Here is a 23,284-nt window from a genome sequence, read left to right on the forward strand (position 1 = left end):
TTGATACTTTTATCGATAGACTATTAACTTGTAATTTTGAATTTTTATCGATAGACTATTATTGTAAATGTTGAATTTTTATCGACTAGACTATATTGTAATTGTTGATATTTTTATCGATAGACTATTATTGTAATTGTTGATATTTTTATCGATAGACTATTATTGTAATTGTTGATATTTTTATCGATAGACTATTATTGTAATTGTTGATATTTTTATCGATAGACTTTTACACCTACGATTCTGTTCATTAATAACGTAAACCTAGTTTAATTCAGTGTAGGAAACGTATAAACGAACTTATGTGTTTTTGCTTTCTGAGATTAAACTTGATGCTCAAAAAGAGCAAATTAAAACTCAATTTCTGAAAGTTAAATAAATTCATTTTCTGCTAAGTGTTCATAATATTATTCAAATGGTATTTCTTATTATACATTACCGCCATTGAAACAAAACAAATGTTTTGGCCGAGCGGTACAATCTTTCTCCGGGGTAGAAGACAAAGGAGGCAAAAGTGGCTTTAGTCCGTAATCGCTAAAATAGTCCCATACACGCATAAGCCCTGAAATAAAAGGATTTTCGTCTTCAAAAACACGATACAAAAGTGTTTTCTGTCAAACATTTAGATAGTATTACTCCATTCCGTATGGAAGTGAGACACTTTTAACGAAATAAATTTTGTTGAGATCATATAGTCTTATCTGGTTTTCATAAAAAACAACAACAATATCTATGGTAAAATTTAGTATAGCTACCTTTCACATGCGACACTACACTTTAGCTAACTTGATTATTTTTAAATGTTATTTCATTTCAGCCTCAATATGGAAATTGGCGAACCAACAGAGGGTTGTGCCTACTTTCGGCCAGGAGAGGTATCCAACTGTAGGAAACTGTACAGACAGTATGATCATATATAATACTTATATGTGTATAAACAAAGGGGTGGAATTGAGCCCAAGGAAGATCCTGTTAGGCATCATAAGGGTAACGTTGAGTAAATTTGTGATTGAGAATTGTCATCTGGGCTTTCAAGTGAAAAGTTTATCAAATATGACTCCTAGATACTCAAGAGTGTCATAAGCTGGATAAGAACAATGCTGATGATGGCAAGAAATAACAAAGACTTGCGACAAGGGCGAAACTTTCTCTTTTTAGGACAAAAAGTATTACTCCTGTTTTAATGGAATTGTTTGTAAGATTCCAGCGACAAGATTCCGCAGCCTGAAGATCTTTATTAAGAATAAACATAATATTTCACGAGTCATACTAGCAGTATCATCAGCATAATACAACGGATACATCAACTTAGGCATATCATCAACATAAGAAATATATAGTAAAGGCGATAGAACGGAGCTATGAGGCACTCCAGTAGAAAGATCGAGAGAAATAGTTGCACATTGTTCGCATAGAAATGAGTTGTTAATGTGGACAAGATTTACTTTGAAAGATCAGAGTTTGTAGATTAAACTGCTGTGTTAGACAGAGTTGAAAGCTCTCTGAAAACCAAGAAGTAGCATACAAGAAGACGTATTAGTGTTAAGATGACTGGGGAGAGATAGTCCAATAATTTAAGAAGCTGGTCCAGTGTCGATATCTCTAGACAAAATCTAGTCTGACCTAGGTAGGTGGGAAAAGTTGGTGATCAATAATAAACCTGTGAGACAATGAACGAAAATGAGTTCGAACGTTTTTACAGAGAACACTGGTAAGACTGATGGAACAATATGAACTAACGTTAGTTAGAGGCTTATTATGATTTTGGAAAAGTAAAGTAATAGAATTCTTCAAGAGATCAAGGTAAAATCAAGAACAAAGAAGAAAGATATAAAATGATGCAAGCAAAAAAAGGAACTTAACTAGAGCATGCAGATGATGACAGTATGTGATCCCATCTGGGCCAGGAGCAGTTTTGCACTTACCTCTCAGAGCCAGCTAGAGATCCTGTATTGTGAGAGGTGCATTCATATAAGTATCACCTAGAACATGTGCTGCACTGAGAGTATGTTCAGGAAGAGATTGACTAATCAACTCCAGAACATGTATTGTATCTCCGAAGTCGAAATAATGCTGTTCCGGTGCTGTAAAGTTAGTTTCATGGGATAAGGCAAAAACATTAACCTTAAGGGAGGAAGTAGGCACAGTGCTATAAACGATGATGAATATCTGGGGAGCATTTTTGTTCAATCAGGAATTTAAATTTATTCCAGAATTCTGAAGGATTTATATAATGTTGAAAATGTTTGCAAATCTGGTGCTATCACTCCCCCCTCTTCAATGCTCAAACAAAATTAAAAGCAGTTAGTTGGAGGCTCCTGTGATGTAATAAAATACATGGGTCGTGACAGCGACGATAGCCCCGAAGTAATGACAAGGATAGACGTAAGATGTCAGTTACCAGACGAAGTAAAGCTAAGTCTATTTGGTGTATTAGTATTAAGAGTGGACATGTAAGGAACTGGCAGAAGTGAGAACATTTGAAAGAATGTTTCCTTATGAATTAATATTAATCAATAGAGAAAAGATGCGTATCAACATTGGTGATATCTCTTTAAAAATAAAACCTATAAGAAGTCCAATCGTCATTATGGTAGTTAATAAGTATCCTATTTGTGTAGGAATGGCCATAAGTCGACCTTAGTTGGTAGTTGAACCTTTATGGGGAGGTGGTCACTACTCACTGGATCACAGATGCTCAGAAAGAGAAAATATACTAGATTCGCGAAAGCTGCAACAATATCTGGTGAAGAATTTCATTTCTGACAGCTTGTAGAAGGGAGAAGCAACATAGATTCAGTAATATTAGAATTAGGTAACTCCTGAGGAAGTTCAACTATGATAGCTGATGTCAGCCAATATAATAAAAATTCAAACTTTTCTATCCAAGTAGTAGAAGAAACCATGATGTAGGGATAAACTAGAGTGAACGTATATAGTAGCAATCATGAAGATTCTGAAAGCAAAGTAGACAGTGAGAATCAAATGTTCAGGAAAAGTGTTCTGGGGATTATAATGAATACGGATGGGTAGATGGGTCTAGCTGATTTTCAGGAGTCATTGCCGGGTCTGGAATAGGGTTTAACATGGTATCTAGTAGGAGACAACCCTCCTTGCCCAGCCACACCTTGGTGAACCATCACACAGGCAAACTAAAATGCATGCAATACAAATGGAGATAAAAACCTTGAACGGTTAACAGTCCAGAAGAAGCAAACTGGGGAAACTAAAAGTAACAAGAATAATTTAAACGAGAAACTCACCAACACGATGACTGCACTCAGTAGTCACATTAGCCACTAAAGTCCAATAATCGAATCCCAAACTTAAATATCTACATATTTTACTTAAAGTATAAATCATCATGCATTTGTGTGTTCTATATATTCATTAATATCATGTATAATTTATATTTTCTTATAAATTACTGAATTAAAACGTCATGAAAATCGTTGTGTAATCCTTATTCCAGTTTCTTGTTTGTTTCGTTTCTATAAATATGCCATTTACCGCCAAAAAAGTTTTAAAATGTTCAATAATACCTTATTTAAATTTTTGTCTGTCAAATTATTTGTCTGTTTAAGTCTTTTAGGTTGGAATTCTCTGTTTACTCTTTTACTTTGAAACTGACCAGGGTTTCTTTCTAAGACTTACCTCCTCTACCAAGCCTCAGTTCTTTAGCCAATTTTTCTGTTGAACCATACAGAAAGTTGGCATCTAGTGCTTGGGTAAGAAGATTAATATGCACTCTTGGGCCTGAAAAGAATAAAACAAAGGATACAGTTGATACTAAGACAAAATTTCTGACTGAAATATGTAAAATATTTGAGAATAAAAATTACATAACCATAACCAAAATAACTAACGCGAAGTATTCGTTTTGTTTTTTCTGTGTCTAATGGGTCGAAACGATTGAACACATTTAACTTACGAGTTGATAGTTATTTAGTACTTTAAGATTGAAGTTTTCTAAGTTATTATATAAACTATTATTATGTTTAATATAAGAAAGAAAAATTGGTCGATGATTATTATCGCCAACATTTTATTATTACTTTGTTTATTTTCAAGTGTTTTTCAGTAGTCTCTGAACAGTTAAAATAAATATTTACAAATTTACAACACTGACAAATGTATAAAACGCCACCTACCAAGAGTACAGCCAGGTCTGTGTCCAGCGAGCACACGTTTGAATTCCATGCACGTTTGTCCATAGTGGGTATAAAATGGATCAGCAGGAGGAATGTCAATGGTCATACAGTTAGGGTGCTGCTGTTCTTTAGGAATCCCACAACAAACAAAGTCTAGATCGTTCTCATCTGAAAGAGAGAGCCAATATTTATGTTCTTTTCCCCCTAATATTTGGATCATACATTATTATATTTTAGTGGGTGTAAAGCAGCGTGGTATGTTATGCAGGAAAACTTGAATTACGTTTAAATTCCAGTTTAAAATGTAACAAATAGAGGATTGAAAAAATATTTAGTGGATAATTTACCCTCTTCAGTTTATCTTTTCAATGCTTAGATATGTGTATATTTACACATTATTATTTATTACAATAGCTTACTAGTCTCTGGCTAAAATAAAATATTGTTACGTCTCTGTGTTCGTTTGTTAATTTTCCGTAGAAATTCTTTCCGAAAAACTTCAGCAATACATGTCCTTCATTAAATAAAAGTAGTTTATTCTTTTTCAGTACAACTTTACAATACACTTAATTTCCACAGTCAGCTTAACTTAAACACACGCTATGATTTACAACGAACTACCAGGCTTGACTCAATTGTCCGTCTCTGTCTGTCTGCAATTCTATGTCGATTATCTGTCTGGCGCACTTATATGTAAGAATAGAGGGCGCTTAGCAAATACTGGATTATTCGTGATGTTCCCCGATCTTTCTAGAACCTCATGACGTGTTACTAGCGTCACGTGACTTCCGCTGTCGTAACAATATTATTTCTAGGTTCTTGAAACTATTACTAAATGTAAAGTGTCGCCTTGAAAGTTACCTGTCATGTCGATTACAAGTTACTTTTATCAATACTTAAACAATATAAATGTGTTCACATTCTATCGTCTTAATGATCAGAATGATTTAATACAACTTTCAGGTAACTTGATTTAGCGTGTTTGGTACTTTCAGAATTACGTCAATGTTGCTTTAATAAAAGGGATTTGAGAGAAAGAAAAACAATATCGATACATGTTGGACATCTTTTACGTCATCGTTTGTTTCATTTCTTGTATTGTTCCGCTGTTACATTACATTTGAAAAGAGAAATCTTATATAAAACAGATTGTTACATTTTCTAACTTATATGTTCATATGTATTGTCTTGTGTAGGAGTACTTTTATTTGTTGAGCCTAAAAGTTTCAGGAGATTTTAAAACGACATTATTATTGGCTTCATATCTGAAGTCCAGTGTTATAGCAATGAAGGGAAAGCAGACTAGTGATGTCGGGCCGGACGAGATGGTTAGTATGTCTGGACTATGAATCCGGGAACTCATGGTTCGCGGCACATTTCTACAAAAACGCGCTCCGCACTTTGTGGTCGTTGGTATATAGGAGTGACTGTCAAATCTGACTATTCGGTCAGAGTCAGACAACAGTAACCCAAGAGTTTCCAGAGGATACTGTTGGTCAGCTGTCATTCCTCCAGTCTATCAGTTCAAAATGACTATGCGTAGCTTTCCGCTAAGATTGTGAAAAGGAAACAACTAATGGTATCACACTAAAGGAATTCATATGTATTTGTAAGAAATAATATTTCAACTGTTAATATCACTGAACGCTTGACAGAATGGTGGATTAGTAGGAATTTAGGTTCTGATTCAGTTATATTTTTCTTGTTACTTTCGATAGCACAGTGAAGTTTAATAACTATTTGTAACAGTTACTTTTCTGTCAGCCTCACTGAGCTGTCTACAATAACGTTCAACTTTTGGTATACGAATTTATCAGTCAGAAGAACAAAATTATTCTGAAAGTACTAGAAGCACTGACTGTTCCTACTTTAAAGAAAGATGTGTTTTTTATTTATCTAGAAAAAAAAGTAAAATTTTGGAGGAAAGGAAAAAGGGTTTTACTAAAGATCAGTACGTTTCTGTTTACTGTTACCTCTCATCACAGAAACAATAAACTGTTATAAAATATACATTCCAAACAATGTAAAACTTGTTTGTAGTTAAACGCAAAGCTACACAACCTTATCTGTGCCCCTCTCACTACGAGCATCGAAACCCGGGTTTTAGCTTTATAAGCCCTCAAACTTACAGCTGAGCCACTGGCGGACACAATGCAGAGTATACTAAATTTTAAAGTGATTTGCTTTTAGTGTGCGAACTTATATTATTGTAAGATCATTGAAACTTATAAAAAATAGCTTAAAGATTGTAGAAAAATAAATAGAAACATGAATTTACTCTTTTATTGCTTATCAATTGTCTACCCACGTTACGAACTTCGAAAAACATACATATACAAATATACATCAAGATTGGACTTATTTTTGATACTTTAATTAAATAGCAGGGAATATGTAGAAATTATACAAGAAACATCTGGGGACTAAATTCAGAAAATCTGAAAAATACTTGAGTAGGTAAAACTAATCTTAATTGAATCAGTAAACTAGATATCTATAACAGCCTTGCGTGGTCAGTACTTTGGTTAGGCGCCAAGTGCAAGATAACCTGCTAAATAAACTAGAGCGCATAGAAGGCTGGAAGGCCTTATGAGAAAGTGGTCGTTTTACTGGAAATAACAGGATATGTCACCCATTCTATTGGACGGGAAAGAAGTAGGTCAAGGTGTGCATATTTGTTTATACATGAGAACATGATCAGATTGAAGGATATGAGAGAAACGGTTATGCATAAAACTGAACATGTCTCTCAGTCTTCATTAGCTGGTGATATATTCCAATATCGTGCCACAAAAGACAAAAAAGACAAAAGTTTGAAATGCACTACCGGAACTTTTCGGTTTCAAACAAAATATCCAAGTACAATAAAATTACAAGTTCTAAATAATTTAGTATTTTTATCATGCATACTTTATTTACAACTTACTTACCAGAAATAAGAGATGGACGCTGGTTAAAAAAATAAACACTATTAAATCGAAAGCTACCATTCCATGCCTAATATAGTATTATCCATGAAACAGAATTTGTAACTGATGTTTCCATATTAAGATTATTATTATTTTGGAATGCAAAGCTACACAAGTGCTATCTGCACATAATCGTTCATATTCTGAACTGATAAACTAGAGTAATATGTTACATCGGGCTATCTGCTGGGTCCACCGAGAAGAAATGAACCCCCGATTTTAGCGTTGTAGACTCACCACTATCCCGACGGGGATAATCTAGAAGGAAGGCAGCTTGGCAGTAGCATCCACAGTAAACAGTTGGGCTACTATTGGGTCTGATTGGATAGTGGGGCTGGATCGACATTCTTAAAGCGCACTCATGATTACGTGCTGTTTTCGTTTTTTCCGTCAATGAGTTGGGAAACATGAATGCTCAGATCATCAGTCCGAATTTGTTAACCAATAGGCACACTCGCTCGGTAACTTCGTGAACCGATAAGTATAGAACATAATAATAATGATAATCCACTAAGTATAATTTGATGGAGAAACTCCAATGTGATATTTGACAAGAGGCCAGTTGATGCTGCAAATACGTCCACTCCCACCCTGGTCACTGCTTTACAAATACGTCCACTCCCACCCTGGTCACTGCTTTACAAATACGTCCACTCCCACCCTGGTCACTGCTTTACAAATACGTCCACTCCCACCCTGGTCACTGCTTTACAAATACGTCCACTCCCACCCTGGTCACTGCTTTACAAATACATCCACTCCCACCCTGGTTACTGCTTTACAAATACGTCCACTCCCACCCTGGTCACTGCTTTACAAATACTTCCACTTCCACCCTGGTCACTGCTTTACAAATACTTCCACTCCCACCCTGGTCACTGCTTTACCATTTTCACACCCACTCCCACCCTGGTCACTGCTTTACCATTTTCACACAGTAATGTGTGGTAACTTTCTCCAGGTAAACCAATAACTGCAGACGGGGTATTTATAACATTTTCCTTGATATTTGCTAAGCATCGTTTACCTACTATGATAAAGGAATTCATAACTTTCTGTTCTTTATTATCTTTCCTGATAATGAGATAGCCATGAACTTAAATAAAATAAAAAATTGTGACAACTTCTGAAGCTATCGAACTTACCTCTAGGTGGTGCCGCAAGAGTCATATCATGGTCAATAAACTGACCCCATGACATGAGTAAGACGGAGAGGTCACTGGATGGATAATCATAGTCCCGATGGATATAAGCACTCACCATCCTAGCAGGAGGAAGAGGGCTTCCATCCACCACTGAAACACGCGGCTCAGAAATACCTAGGAACAAGAATATAACAACATTAGCTAAGCTTATGAAGTTGGCTAGCTTTCTATACATTAGTATAGTGTTTGTTCTGTAAAAATATTCGTTTAGAACATCAAAAGTGTAACGGTCTTCTCGTCTACAGGTTTACCATATAATTAACAATACATTTTCTATTCAAGAAATTTATAATATCTCAGCGGCCGTTTTAAAGAATTATAGAAGAGGCTATACAGTATTCACCAAGCTACCAGATGGGCTGTGTTCCATTGGGGTGGAGGTCTGATTATCGACTTAATGGGTTCTGGTAACATTGACCTTGATTATTAATTGGCCAGGTGTTGTACATGCGACCATAATTTCTCAACTAGACCATATGCTAAGTCCAAAGCTCTATTTTCATGTTCAGAGTCTACTACAGTACCCAGAAACTATTGTTAAAATCAAGCGTAAAAAAGTTTTATTATCTACTGCTTATAATGACATTTTTATTGAAACAATCGATAGTGTATATAATAATTCTGTCAATTTGCCGAATAATATGTAACTGCTTTTTAAACTATTTGTTCAAAATAACCATTTTATGCTACTGCTACTTATATAACAAGTTTTACTTACGTATTTTCATGAATGTGTAATTTAAAGAATATTATATATTTAATCATTAATATATATAAATTTATTTAGGGAACTAACAGCTACCTAAAAGAATACTATTAAACTATATTCAAAGAATAAATATCAACAAACAGTTATGTGAGCAAGATACTCATGCGTAACATTTTGTAAAAATATTTTGATTTTATGAATACGTCAGTTGTATATACACGTTTTAAACGGGTTATCTAATATTTAATTTATATATATAGCTTACATAGATACGTGTGTAATTTATCTTTTTATTATCCACACGAATGAACAACGATATCTTAGTCAATTTATATAATTTAAACAATTCCTTGCTGACACTAGTCTCAATTGATTAGAGACGTACACTATAATAATTGCCGAACAAGGACTAATAGATCTTAGACCACACCTTTTGACTAAATTTTCACAGATACTCCATTTTATGTGGACGTCAGCTTTCAGTATTATGCATAAGCAGGTCAAAATCAGAAAGCCCATTCTTGTTGCATCGGGGGAATTCACAGGTATGAGATCGAATAAGGTTAGTGCAACTCCAATTCCTTCGTATAATTATTTTACTGTGCACTTTTCGCTTATAAGTCTTCCTTGGCTTAAAATCCTTGCTTATTATCATATTATGGTACCAAGATGTCTTCCTTGGCTTAAAATCCTTGCTTATTATCATATTATGGTACCAAGATGTCTTCCTTGGCTTAAAATCCTTGCTTATTATCATATTATGGTACCAAGATGCATGTCCAGCTACAATGCAAAGATTTTCATTGGGGGTGGGTCAGAGAGTTTTTTCGTAGCCATAACCTCCACATTACAGTACTGTTGAAGATTAGTTTGGGTGTAGTTTTTAAGCTCATTGCTGTCGTAAACGCTCACCTTTGCGAGATTTTTTACTGAAAAAAGAATTTTGAAGACTAACTTTTTGGAAATTTTGTATTTTTAGACTTTACATTGCTTCTTGAAATATGTACATCATCTTTCCTCAGAAAAGACTGTAACACAAGTCCAAACATAAACACAATCGTGGTAGCTTTACACTGTGGAATCGATGGGACGTCGCCGTGAACCAGATATATAGATGTTAAAAAGGTGGCCACAGTTACATCTGCAGTGAAATGCCACTGCATTAGCTTATGCATATTGCTATTATGAAATGCAATAACCTTTGTAGCGTGATTGGTTCGGTGTGTCAGTTGTTTGTTTTTTCTTTCACCCAAGTCTGTGACAAAGAATTGGTTTAAAATGTTAAAATTCAAGTTTGGTTAATTTGAAGCCGTGATTAATAATATAACAGCCCATTATTATTCTCTCTTTGTTTAGTTTATGTCCCAACTTGATAAACGATAATATTTTTCACGCAAAAATGTTTACTTGTACAAGTTTTCAATATAGATGAAATTGTAACATCAACAAACTTTTAAATATGATAACCTCTATCATCATAATTCTCAACACTATGAGTTGAAATGTTCTTGTACAAACATTGGAGTGTGTCTTAAAAGGTCTTATGTGCATTGCATGTTGGGAAAGTGACACGGAAGAAACTTGCTTATGGATTTTCTTCTTTAAGTAAAAGGCGCTAGATAAGTATAAATATTTCCAAGAGAGAATTAAAGTAGAAATTTGGAGTTTTACATAGTTAACAAATCATGACAACTAAGAAATTAGTTTCGATAACTTGCCATCTTTGTAAACTGGTGGAAGTTGCCTGACAAAAGGGGTGTGAGTCGATCCCCAGCTGGTGTGATGCACATTGTTACACACTCCTGTGTAAGTTCGATACCTCTCAGTGGTGCAGGGCATGGGCTTCACATGGGCAGGGCATACTTCCCAGATGTCTGTGCGTGAAGTGTCGATCATTGGTAGACCATTGACAATCTCGTCAGGAGAAAGCTGAAATCTAAATAATAATGATGATGAAACTAATGATTTACGTAGACTAATTTTTCTTCGCTAGATTTGATGAAAATAACTTGTTATTTTTATAAGATCGTGAAAAACATTTCTCTCTTGTTACCTATTACAATGAAAATAATGTTTGGCCAAAGTTTTGTCCATTTATCTGTGTATTTATGCTTATGACTCAATCACTCATATTTTATGTACAATTCTCACGAAACATGTTGTTTAAATAACTGAATAAATTTTAATCTACGCCCACCCCATCCCGATATGTTATAGCTTTGAAAAATGCATTTCCATTAAGTTATAGCTGATCTCCTTTATTTTAAAGAGATCTGTAGTCGTATAATAAAAACATTACCCCTCTCTCTTTCTCTTTTTTTTACCCCTCCAGTGGCACAGCGGTATTTCTGCGGACTTACAACGCTAGAAATCGGATTTCGATACCCGTGGTGGGAAGAGCACAGATAGCCCAATGTGTAGCTTTGTGCTTAACAAACAAACAAACAAACTCTTTTATAAAGGCGCTTTAAAGGTGTTTGTATCTCACCTTAGGCTTAATTAGTTAGAATAGCTGAGCAATTTATCAAAGATACACTACTCACTGTCAGTAAGAATGTCAAAATAAAAATACACATAAATTAAACTTGTTACCAATCTATTATAATAATAATACTTAATTTTTGTTTGCCCTGCAAATGTAAACGCACCTTATTATCTAAATGCGCATGCGCGTGTACTGTATTTCAATAGATGTAAACAAAAGGCGGATGTAAATATACTTTAGTAGACATTTTGTACAACAACGAAACTTATCTAAAACACTTGTACTAAGAGTCATACAATACTTCACTTATTACTGAGGTGACATTATTCCATCTCTTGCTACAATCATCCAAAAAGTATTCCACTTACATCCAGATAGGAATGTCTCAATAGATATTCAGGTAGAAAAAAGTTCTTACCAACGAAACAATACTCGCTTATTAGCTTATATACAGGAACGAATGTACAAATATTTAGATTAGACTACTCACTGCCTAGCTAATGTCCGAGTTAGAACATAAAAATATTTAGATGACTTAATCCCTGCCTATATAATATCCAGGATAGAAAATACAAAGATCTAGATTATGCTACTGCCTGGCTAATAGCCTGTTTAGAACGTACAAAGATAAATTATAATACTTACTGCTTAGCCAATATCCTGATTAAAACACACATATCATACTACTCACTGTCTAGATAATATCCGGGTTATAACGTGCAAGGACCTAGATAAGGTTACTTACTGTCTAGCTAATATTCGGGTTAAAACAAAGAAAACTCTGAATTACAACACTCTTTGCCTAACTAATATCTAATAACTAATAACTAATATTACCTAACTAATATACAACACTACTCACTACTTGGCTAATATCTTGGATAGAAAGGACAAAGGTTAGATTATACTACTGCTTGGCTAATAGCTAGTTAGAACGTTCAAAGATATGTAGTAAATTACTCACTGCCTTGTTAATATCAGGGATAGAAGGTACAAAAATCTAGGCTATACTATCGCTTAGTTAATAGCCAGGCTAGAACGAGCATAGATCTCGATGGGACTACTCACTACCTAGGTAATATCCGTGTTAGAATGTTGAAAAATCTAGATTATACTAATTACTGCCTAGCTAATATCCTGGTTAGAACATATACATATCTAGATTATACTACTACCTAATTAATAGCTGGGTTAGAGCGAATAAAGATCTAGATTAGAGACTACTCACCACCTAGCTAATATCCGGGATAGAACGAACAAATTATACTACTCACTTTGTAGCTAATATCAGGGCTAGAAAGAACCAAAATCTACATTACACTACTCACTGCCTAGCTAATATCCGGGTGGTAGTTAACACCAGCTCTGCTGTTTTATCGATGTGTGGAGGAAGTGGCTCCAAAGAGTTGATTGTCGACGGTTGTGTGTAGCCTGTGGGAAGACCATGGACCATTAAATACCAGTTACTTTCTTTCATTATAATGAATGCGTCTTTCTATCATGCATATAGATTTACTTTAGCTTCTTCTAGAAACGATGCTGATAAGTATAGTAGGTTGTAAAGCTAGTCTTAGAAGGAGATGGAAAAATATAAACTTACATAGAACTAATCTAGAGGAGGCGGAGAAATGTAAATCTACGTGAAGCTAATCCAGATAGCAGGCGGGAAAATATAGATATACGTAAACCTAAGTTGGTCTGGAAAGAAAGTGGAGAAATATAGATCTACGTGAAATATAATTAGAAAGGAGAAACGGAAATATCATCCTACATGAAATAATATAAAGATCTACGTGAAGCTAACCTAGAAAACAAATAGAGAAATACAGAGAAACTAGCCTAGAGAAAAAAAACACGTTTTGATGAAAATTATATTAATTTTTCATCAACATTAAACATAGATAAACTTTATGCTGTTTGTTTACCTTTGTAGAGTAAACCAAATAATGAAGTGATGTGATTTCGTTTTGTATATAACTTAAGTTAAATTAAATATTGAGTGATCTAGTTTTTGTATATAACTTAAGTTAAATTAAATATTGAGTGATCTAGTTTTTGTATATAACTTAAGTTACATTAAATATTGGGTGATTGTGTTTTTGTATGCTTCATCTAATTTGAGTTACATTAAATACTGAGTGATTTAGTTTTTGTATATAACTTAATTTACATTAAATATTGAGTAGTTTAGTTTTGTATATAACTTAAGTCACATTAAATATTAAAGTTACATTAAAAATTTAAATCATTTATTGTTGTCACACTACAGGTGTTTTATAGCTTATGGGTCTAATTTAAACAACAAAATTTTAACAAATATAGATGTATTGATATAGCTAATTTCTGATTTTTGACTTGTTTGTAAGTTTTGGATCGATTTCGAATTTTTCATTTTAATAATTATAGTTTTAAGTTACTAATGAAAAGTATAGCTTCAATGCCCCTAAGAAAAACCATTACAATATAATTTAAAAATTCTCCCTCACGAATTTAGTAAAAAAAAAACCTACTGATTCATGCATAACATTAAATACACTAATACCCATTTTACTGTTTACAGTGAAAGCACCTGCATACAGAAACGTCGTCTTTCCTTCACCCTTGATGAGTACAGGTCAAAATGTCGAAAGCGCTGTTTTTTAAATTTAATTTACCAAACTTTTTTTACCCTATGTGTTTTTTTATCATTGCGAAATTCAATTTGTGACAATGGAACTTCATATCAAACTACGTTTTCAGATTAAGAATCAACCTGAGTAAAGCATTTCAGAAATGTAATTAATGATTACACACTGGTATTCTACCTCTCTGGCGCTTAGCTTCAGCAAGAGCACGGTTAACATCGATATAGCGAATACAAGTGTCTTCCACAAGATCAGTTGAACGGAACGGTCTAGAAGTAAAAAAATTTACAGGTAAGCAAAACAACTCATAAGATATAAAAAGGTAATTTCATACGTGAATAGTTTTATGTCACAATGATGTGTAACTGTTACACAAAGTTTTTCATTAACATCTACTCAACTCAGTATTACCAGTCAGAATACAATGATGTTTTAATAAATATTTTCAAAGTAAAACTCTTACCCAGGTTTTAAGAAATTTAAAAATCCATCGTAAGTGCGCGCTGGCGTCCTACCAAGAAGATTGCCGCTAGTTCGCTTGAAGATGAGGGCGCACTCATTCGACTTACTACCGTAATCTCTGTCAAATGTTGAAACGCCATTATATACGCTGTTTAGCTGGGACAGGACAGAGTTCCAGGAAAATACCACCAGTAACGTTAAATACAATTCGTACCTATGAGATAAGAACAAAAATAATAACTTCGCTCATAATAGATGTACTAATTTGTCAGATTTTTGTATAAAACATAATTTTCACATTTAGTACATTTTACTCGTAATTTTGAATATTTAGAAAAACAAACAAACTTGTAAAAATGTGTTTGAAACTAACTGTGCTAACAATTTAGACTAGAAGAGTTAAGCAAGCTTAAATTAGCCACTATTACGTTAAATGTTTATGCTGACAATCAAGACAAGGTTTAACGACAGACGAAATGTCATTAGATCCATAAGGGAAAATATAACAATCTTGAAACGAAAATTATTAAAAATGGCTAAGATGTAGGATTTACAAAATTAAAAGAGAAGCAAACTTCAACATCTTTTTTTCAAGTAAATAAAGTATCAGGAATTTAATAATCCAACACAGTAGGCTTAAGCCTAAAAAACTAATGATAATAATATGAGAATAAAGCTATATTATCTTAATGTGTTAGTTTTATTTTCAAACTTAGCCTTTGAAATTAAGTAAACAAGGGTACATATGTCTGAAGGCTTATAACGGATTTCAGTACCCGTGGTAAGCACAGCTTGGTGCTTATTTAGAAATAAACGGTTTTATATTTTCTGTTGATTTAGACAAAAGCCTGGTATAATAATACTGGTAAATACTTTGTTAAAATGTAGGTATTGCATCTCCTTTAAAAATATCATGAGCAAATATTTACATATGAACTTTTGTTCTTGTAAAATGAGCTTTCCGTTTACACATTAATAATTTAATGAAAAGTGTTTGATACAGAAAAGACAACAAAAACAATTCGTATCTGTTAACTTCCAATTAATGTTACAAAAGCCTGACCAGGTATGTACAAGCTATTTTTAGTGACCAATGTGGTACACAATCTATAAATGAAGTATTTTGAGGCCATTAATTTGTTTTATTAAAAGGTAATATAATAAGAATGGTGTTACGAAATGTTAATATAATATCACGTTTTAATAGAATATTTACACTGTTAGAATAATCGTTGTAAACTTATGTTATTAATTATGGTGTGAGTTTCAACTTGACGTTTGAAGGACAGAAAAAAAAAAAGGACGAAAATATCATTATCAGTTTCCTAACGTTTAAAATGGGATTTTATAACGTTATAAAGTTAGTTATAAAATAATTACACGTTCAAAACATCTGAAGTGCTCATTTAACTTTAGTAGTTTATGAAAAAGTAAGATATATTTAAGTATGTGTGTTTACGGACGAAAATGTCGTTATCAGATAGCTAACTGATAACTCAAAGCACGATTCACGATTTTGCGGCAATGGGCGCGAGCTACGAAACCTCATATTTAAAGTCCGTCACTCTAACCTCTCGACCACGTCAAGCTCTGCTTAACACTTATAAGTAATTAATACGTTATAATATAATATCACGTTTATCAGTTTTATATTAGCTCCCAGTGGCTCAGCGGTAAGTCTGATGGCTTACAACAGGTTTTACTTTTATAAGTGACTAAAAAGTCACATAGGTAGCCAAAACTTCATCTTTTAGAAAACATATGATTGACATATTCCATATCCATTTCAACCAGTGGGCACAGTCTGTACAATCAAACATGCCTAATGTCATTTGGTCCCCATGGGTAAAGCTTCTTAGAAAAGAAATATGCACATCACCTTATTTTTTTGTCACAATAGTGAATCAGATTGCTCACATAAACAGCCAACTTATCTTGGGGAAGAGCAATTTGATGTGGTCTCCATGAATAAAGCTTCCCAGAAAAGAAATATCCCTGAAACCCATCTAATGAGAAATAGGTTTGCTCAACAGCCCATTGATGAATATGTTGATAAAGACATGATCTGTGAATAACATGCTTGCAAAGGCCTTTTCACGTAGTTGTATTAGATTGTTCACATAAGCAGCCAAGTTCTCTTAGGGCTCACTTCTTCAAGCATTGAACTTGGCTCTAAGGATTACCCTGTTCTTCACAGGGACAAATCTATGGTGCTACTCAGTAAAAACCCTATCACAGTGACAAGTTACTCTACTTCTCCTCCAAGCGTTTAAGACCATTAAATGCTATACCATCCAGACTCAGTATTAAGCATTCCATTATCTGTTTCTAAGTTAAAATATTCTAGGCCTTAACTTACACAAAACCTTTGAGGAATTAGTAGAGTTCATTCGTTTCTGTGTTTTTAAACACTGAATCGTTAACTTAATTAACTTTGCCAGCATTGTCAAAAAGTAGTTCAGGCTGGTTCTTTCTGCCAGCATCTTTGTTACGTTATGGTTGAGATATCACCAGTGATCGAGGAAGGAAACTCCCCTACTCTATGTGAAGTCGGAAAGTGTGTGCATCCCAATGAGTGTGGTGACGTTTTGTAGTCAAAGCATCAGAACAATGCTTCAAATTTAGAAAGACATATCATCGACATATTCTACATCCATTTCAACCAGTGGTCACAGTGTCTGAGCTTTGTTAGACCAACTTTGGAATTCATCATAGATATGCATCTTACCTTTTCTCTTGGTCACAGTGTGTGACAATTCCTAGATGGTCCATGTATGTCTAGTTGTCCCATAGAGTCACCCAAGTCAGGTTGTCATTGCATTTCAGCTTCTCAGTCATATATTCTTGCAACCAAGATAAGTTTAGTTTATGCAGCATCTGTTGTCTCTCTTATTGTCTCTCAATTGCAAAAAAAAGTGTTTTTATTTGTTACAGATATTCACACAAAACTACCTGTCCCTAATTTTGAACTGATAGAGTAGATGGAAGGTAACTAGTCAACAGCACTGAACGCCAACTCTTGGGCTACTCTAATCGAATAGTGGTATCTGACCATGGCTCCAAAGTAAAGTGTGCTATTTTGTGGCAACTAGATGTGAGCCACAGTCGAAAACACTAAACACTGAAGCGCGCTTGGCCTCGCAAAAATTAAATAAACCTTCCATCAAGCATTTTGAACACAAGCAACCATGCTACATTAAGGTGTTTCTTTGTTATAACCCACTTGCCTATACTTTTTTGTATAACACACCCTTTATTTGTACATTCAAAATAGAATGATGATTGGATATGACGATTCATTGATTCAGCCATAAGAAAATGCAAAGATACATTCATTACTCATATCATAGTTAGTCTACATGATAATGGGTAAGATTAAGGTTCTCTTTGGCTATCAAGTTGGCATGAGAAAGGGAAGGTGGCCATTAGTAGAAGTGTCGTTATCAAGGGTCATATATTTAATTGGCTATTCAAAAACATCTGACAACAGAGTTTATTAATAGCGACAATCATAAAAGAATACATTTGCTACTAAGAAACCCTGTAGGTGCAAACTACTAATAACTAATAGATGAAAAAACAAACAACAACAACAGTATTAGATGTGCTTTATTTTCTCTTACAACTATTGGACAGGCTTCTGCAGTGCACTTTGGTCAGATAAGAATCCTAATGAGTGAGGGATCATTCTCATAACACCCTAGGGACTATTAACTCCTGGTTGATACTCACCTGTGAAAAGCTCCACATTGTCTCCCATGTTGTGTATAATCCACACTCCAGGGGGATGGCAATAAACAGTACAATCAGCATAGTACAAGTTATTTTTATGAACCCTGTGATATTCAATTTATGATTAAAGCTGTGATTAGAGCAAAGTAAAGTTTACCATATTTTATTGACATGTATGTTAGCTAAATGCTGAATGCTTGAAATATAATTTATTGACTAAATAAATATTAGCTTCTTAGTTATAAAAGCTCTGTTAGTTTTAAACTAACATCTTATAGGAGTGTAAAGCTACAATGTGATAACACCACATAAACGCACACAAACAAACACGAGGAAACTCGATGTTATCCTGCAATTGTCTTGCTAAGCTTATAGCGAGATTTTGACTGGAATTAATAAGGTTTGTCGACAATACGAGTAGATGTTATTCTTCAAACTAATTTTTGCTGTTTTGTCTTTACTTTGGGTTAGATTCAATACCTTTTTGCGCGCAACTTACTAATACTTCATTTGCCATTCTATGAAAATTACTTCTACCTCAGTAATCTACTTGAGTTTTTCTACGCGCTGGCTAAGTGAAAATATGTGAATTTTACTCTTCAAAGCAAGTGACGTAGTTCATATGATTATCTTATTTTCAAAATGACAATAAGAATTATAACTTATTAAAATATTCAGTCACATATATGATATTAAAATTGTTCTGACCTGATTAATTTCTAGAAAGTATGCATACATTGTTCAAGACCAGTGATTCTGTCAGAAAAAGAACAAAAATTCCACGTTCTCAATATTCTAAGGTTTCAGTACAAGAGTACTGGTTTTTACAGTCAGTTACAAGAGAACTTGTTCTACAACTTAGAAGTCTGAGTTGTGTATTCTCTTCTCTACTGTCTTGGTGACTACAGCTGTGTGTAATTTATTGACGTGTGTAAAAGGAAATGGGGCTGGTCTAAGCTTTCTCGAATAATCAAATGTCCTCGGGCAAATAACTCGATAGGGTAACAGTGAGTCATGAATTCAAACCTTACCAGCCTTCCTATTTCCTGTGGCAACACACTAGATATCAGGTGCTATAAAAATGTGAGATATTTATAAGTCCAGAAGTGAGGCATCACTTTAGACTCAGGATGTTTCTTTTTCTCGTCAATCAGTTCGTTAATTTGATTGTAAAAATATACCTCTGCATGTTTTTCTACAGACTGTGCCCGAACACTGACCACAATACTTTCTAATGTACAAGACAGATTTGTAAAGCATCGATTAGGCAATACGTGAAAATAGTTTTGTATTGAACGAAAGACCTACTAGGAAATGTCTTATGATAGATGAAAGGTAAACATGAAATGCCAATTGTGTACGCTTCAGTATTAAAATCCTTAATTCTCTAACTATAAAAATTGTGAGAAATAATAAAACAAAAAACACATTCGTAGCTTCCTATGTTGTTCTGATCACTGTACTTAAAAACATGTAAACATCAAAACTAAATCATCTCGCTGGATGATACCGTATTAAATCCCTGAAATAACCATTAGCCAGTAGAAAGTTTAAAGTCTTAAAACGCTAAAATCCGTAGCTCGATTCCTCTTGAGGAACAGAGCGCAGATAGCCTATTGTGTAGCTTTGCTATAGATGAAACAACCCAGTTAACCAACCTTTAGATCATTGGAAATAGCTTGAAAAACCATTAACTTCAACTGACCATTCCTTCTGGGTAAGTCCACCTGAACTAACAAGTGTAGAGGTCAAAGATACTCTCTGGTATTTTAAGTTAGTTAGAGGTATTCTGTTCCAATTATCTTACCAACTTTTAGTAAGTCCGAGGTTAGATTCCCAAATGTGGACAGACCGTAAATGGCCTACTATGTAGCTTTGCCTTAAAACGAACAATCAAACAAGCCAACGTGTGGTAAAGATTAGAAACAATGTTATTTTGGCCAATACGTATGAAAGGTCAGGTATATGATCTGTTATTTTAGTCAATATTAGGAATAATTCAGAGATTCCGTGTGCACAAGTATAAGTCAGAAATAGTGCTTGGTTATTATATACAACAAGTATTAAAGGCCAGGGTCACTGTCTAGTTTACTTGTAGCGGTCCGAGATACTAGAGATACTGGTTGGTCAGTTCACTTAGTCAGCACAGTAAAGGACAAATCGATCATAAGTTAAATGCGGAGATAAGAATAATTTTCATAATAAAGCAAATAAAATATTAGTAAGTTTTGCACAGAAAGCTGTTGGACATAAATAACCCAATGTACGAAATACAAACAAAACAGTGAAGGCTATGGCTATGAACTGTTGGACATAAATAACCCAATGTACGAAATACAAACAAAACAGTGAAGGCTATGGATATGAACTGTTGGACATAAATAACCCAATGTACGAAATACAAACAAAACAGTGAAGGCTATGGCTATGAACTGTTGGACATAAATAACCCAATGTACGAAATACAAACAAAACAGTGAAGGCTATGGCTATGAACTGTTGGACATAAGTAACCAAATGTACGAAGTACAAACAAAACAGTGAAGGCTATGGCTATGAACTGTTGGACATAAGTAACCAAATGTACGAAGTACAAACAAAACAGTGAAGGCTGTGGCTATGAACTGTTGGACACAAGTAACCAAATGTACCAAGTACAAACAAAACAGTGAAGGCTATGGCTATGAACTGTTGGACATAAGTAACCAAATGTACGAAGTACAAACAAAACAGTGAAGGCTATGTTGGACATCCGCCGAAAGGTCCAGCGAACAACATGTTTATATTTTAAAGACTTTATAAACCAATCAACAATTTGTTAATATAAGCATTATCTGCCATTGAGGAAACAAGCTTTCTTTCATGCTTTTGAAACCCTTGTTTGTATTACTATTTATATTTAGACATCTTGATAATAATTTCGCTAGAATTTATAACTTATATGGATTATGATTAACGATCATAAGTATCTATCTAAACTATTATTTGTGTGAGTGTGTGCCCATTTAAAACTGGTGAGCCGACTGTCACCAAAACTGCCATCGGAGAACTAGAATAACCAATAACACACGTTGATCAAAGTGTAGAATGATTTGGACCTCCCTTGAACTTAGACTTCGAAATTAAACAATTTTCGGAATACTAACTTTATTTATAATATTTGCTATTGCACAGCTATATAATTTGGAGAACTGAATAGTGGCCAATTCCACTTTTTCTTCACTTCACTTATCCGGTGTATAGGTTTCCCTCATAGTGAATACAAAGCACGTTCACACCAACAGTATGTTTGCATCCACTTCTAACAGGTGAACCGACAAACCATTGTCACCAAACCTGTCATGTACCCTTAGGGTTCCTCGGAAAGTGCTATATGGGTCGGAGTTCGGAGATGACCCCACTATGTCACACCAGGTGGTCCTTATGTCTTTCCAATGTGATGAACTGTCAAACCAACTACTATGAATAATAAGACAATAAAACTAACTATGTTTTTCAGCAGTATATAAATAACAGCCTAAAGATGTTTCCTATAAAGTATTCTATAACATTATTCTTAAGATGCGTATAATCAGTAACTTAGTTCTTACAAATGAGTTTGTTTTAAAACAATTAGCCGTGTGACATTATAAACACTTTTAGATTTCAATATGTTGAATGTGATTCAAAGTGAAGGTGAAAACCTTTCGTCCATAATTCTAAGATACAACCTAGCAGACACGTTGGGGTTTAAATTATTTCATGTTTGAGCTCTTTCCTGCAATATATTTTTAGAAAATTCTTAAAACAGGAAATAAGTTAAAACCCAACGTGTCAGCTAGGGTAACAAATCTAAAGCTATGCCACAGTACTCTAAACCCTTTTAACTATCAGTGTTAAAATAGATTTTTTATCATTGTTAAATTAGATTCTTTATCAGTGTTAAATTAGATTCTTTATCAGTGATCTTTGACTAATCTATTTTTCTGTTATCATGAAAAACAATTCTTGAAAACTGCCCGCAATTGTTTGCATCGTCTTACTACTGCATCTATATGAATGACAAGTTCACCATCGTTAGGAACTCTGATCCAGCTTCTCAGTGTCTTGAATGCTTGAAAATTAAACATAATAATATAAAATTCACTGTGGGACATCGACAAAATCACAAAATTTCATTTCTTGACACCATAATTAGTAACAATAATGGCCAGTTCCAATGTGAAGTACACCATAAGAAACCAGTTACTGGTCTGTACTTTAATTTCACAAGTTTCATACCAAATGTCTTTACAGAAAACTTGGTTAACATTTTGTTCAACTGTGTATAAAAAGTATCTAGCTTTGCGTAAAAAATTCAATAATATCAAAAATTCTTATGTAAAAAATGCCATTGATAGAAAGCTTCGTAATTACTGAATAAGCGAAGTTTTAGTAAAACATCTACACTTGACGTTCCGAAATATCCTGTTGTTATTACCTTGCCATATACGGGTAAATGTGTACTTTTGTTATTAAAAATCAGTTAAGAAATGTACTTCAAAGGATATATCCTCAAATACAACTGAGGTGTGTATTTAAACGTAATTGTTGTCTACATTTAATGACCGTATTCTTGCATTAACGTTATCAAACGTAGTTTATAAATTTATTTGTATATGGTGTCAGCGAGGCTCTATTGGGTCCACTAAAAGAAAATTGTTAACTCGTGTGAAAGAACAAGCAAATTTTAGATCTCCAACTAGTAGAGTAAACTTGAGCATATCCTAGGTGAACGTGACACTGTCGTTCATGCAAATTATTTTAAGACCTGAGCAAAGGCCAATCATGAACAATCTCCATGTAAAAGAGAGCCTGCTCATTCACGGATTGAGAGCAGAAATCAACCAAATAGAATCAACAAGTACATTGTCCCTAATAACATATGGCTCACAAAATTATCACCAGTATAGCAAATAATCGTAT

At 34.1% G+C, this 23,284-nt stretch overlaps 1 protein-coding gene across 1 annotated transcript in view; it reads right to left on the reverse strand.

Annotated features, from left to right (window-relative positions):
• LOC106464184 (peroxidasin homolog) overlaps positions 1–17,380 on the reverse strand; it is a 25,964-nt gene extending 8,584 nt beyond the window's left edge. Inside the window, exons 1-10 of the mRNA XM_013924310.1 lie at positions 17,337–17,380; positions 14,610–14,822; positions 14,327–14,415; positions 12,851–12,953; positions 10,756–10,973; positions 8,269–8,442; positions 8,151–8,153; positions 4,155–4,322; positions 3,658–3,759; positions 443–565 (exon numbers count right to left, since the gene is read on the reverse strand). Of these exons, the coding sequence (XP_013779764.1) occupies positions 443–565; positions 3,658–3,759; positions 4,155–4,322; positions 8,151–8,153; positions 8,269–8,442; positions 10,756–10,973; positions 12,851–12,953; positions 14,327–14,415; positions 14,610–14,822; positions 17,337–17,380 (1,237 nt within the window). The remainder of the gene's footprint in view (positions 1–442; positions 566–3,657; positions 3,760–4,154; positions 4,323–8,150; positions 8,154–8,268; positions 8,443–10,755; positions 10,974–12,850; positions 12,954–14,326; positions 14,416–14,609; positions 14,823–17,336) is intronic.
• Between the last annotated feature and the right edge of the window lie 5,904 nt (positions 17,381–23,284).

Source organism: Limulus polyphemus, unplaced genomic scaffold (genome assembly GCF_000517525.1).
Source record: "Limulus polyphemus unplaced genomic scaffold, Limulus_polyphemus-2.1.2 Scaffold1581, whole genome shotgun sequence".
NCBI classification, from domain to species: domain Eukaryota; kingdom Metazoa; phylum Arthropoda; class Merostomata; order Xiphosura; family Limulidae; genus Limulus; species Limulus polyphemus.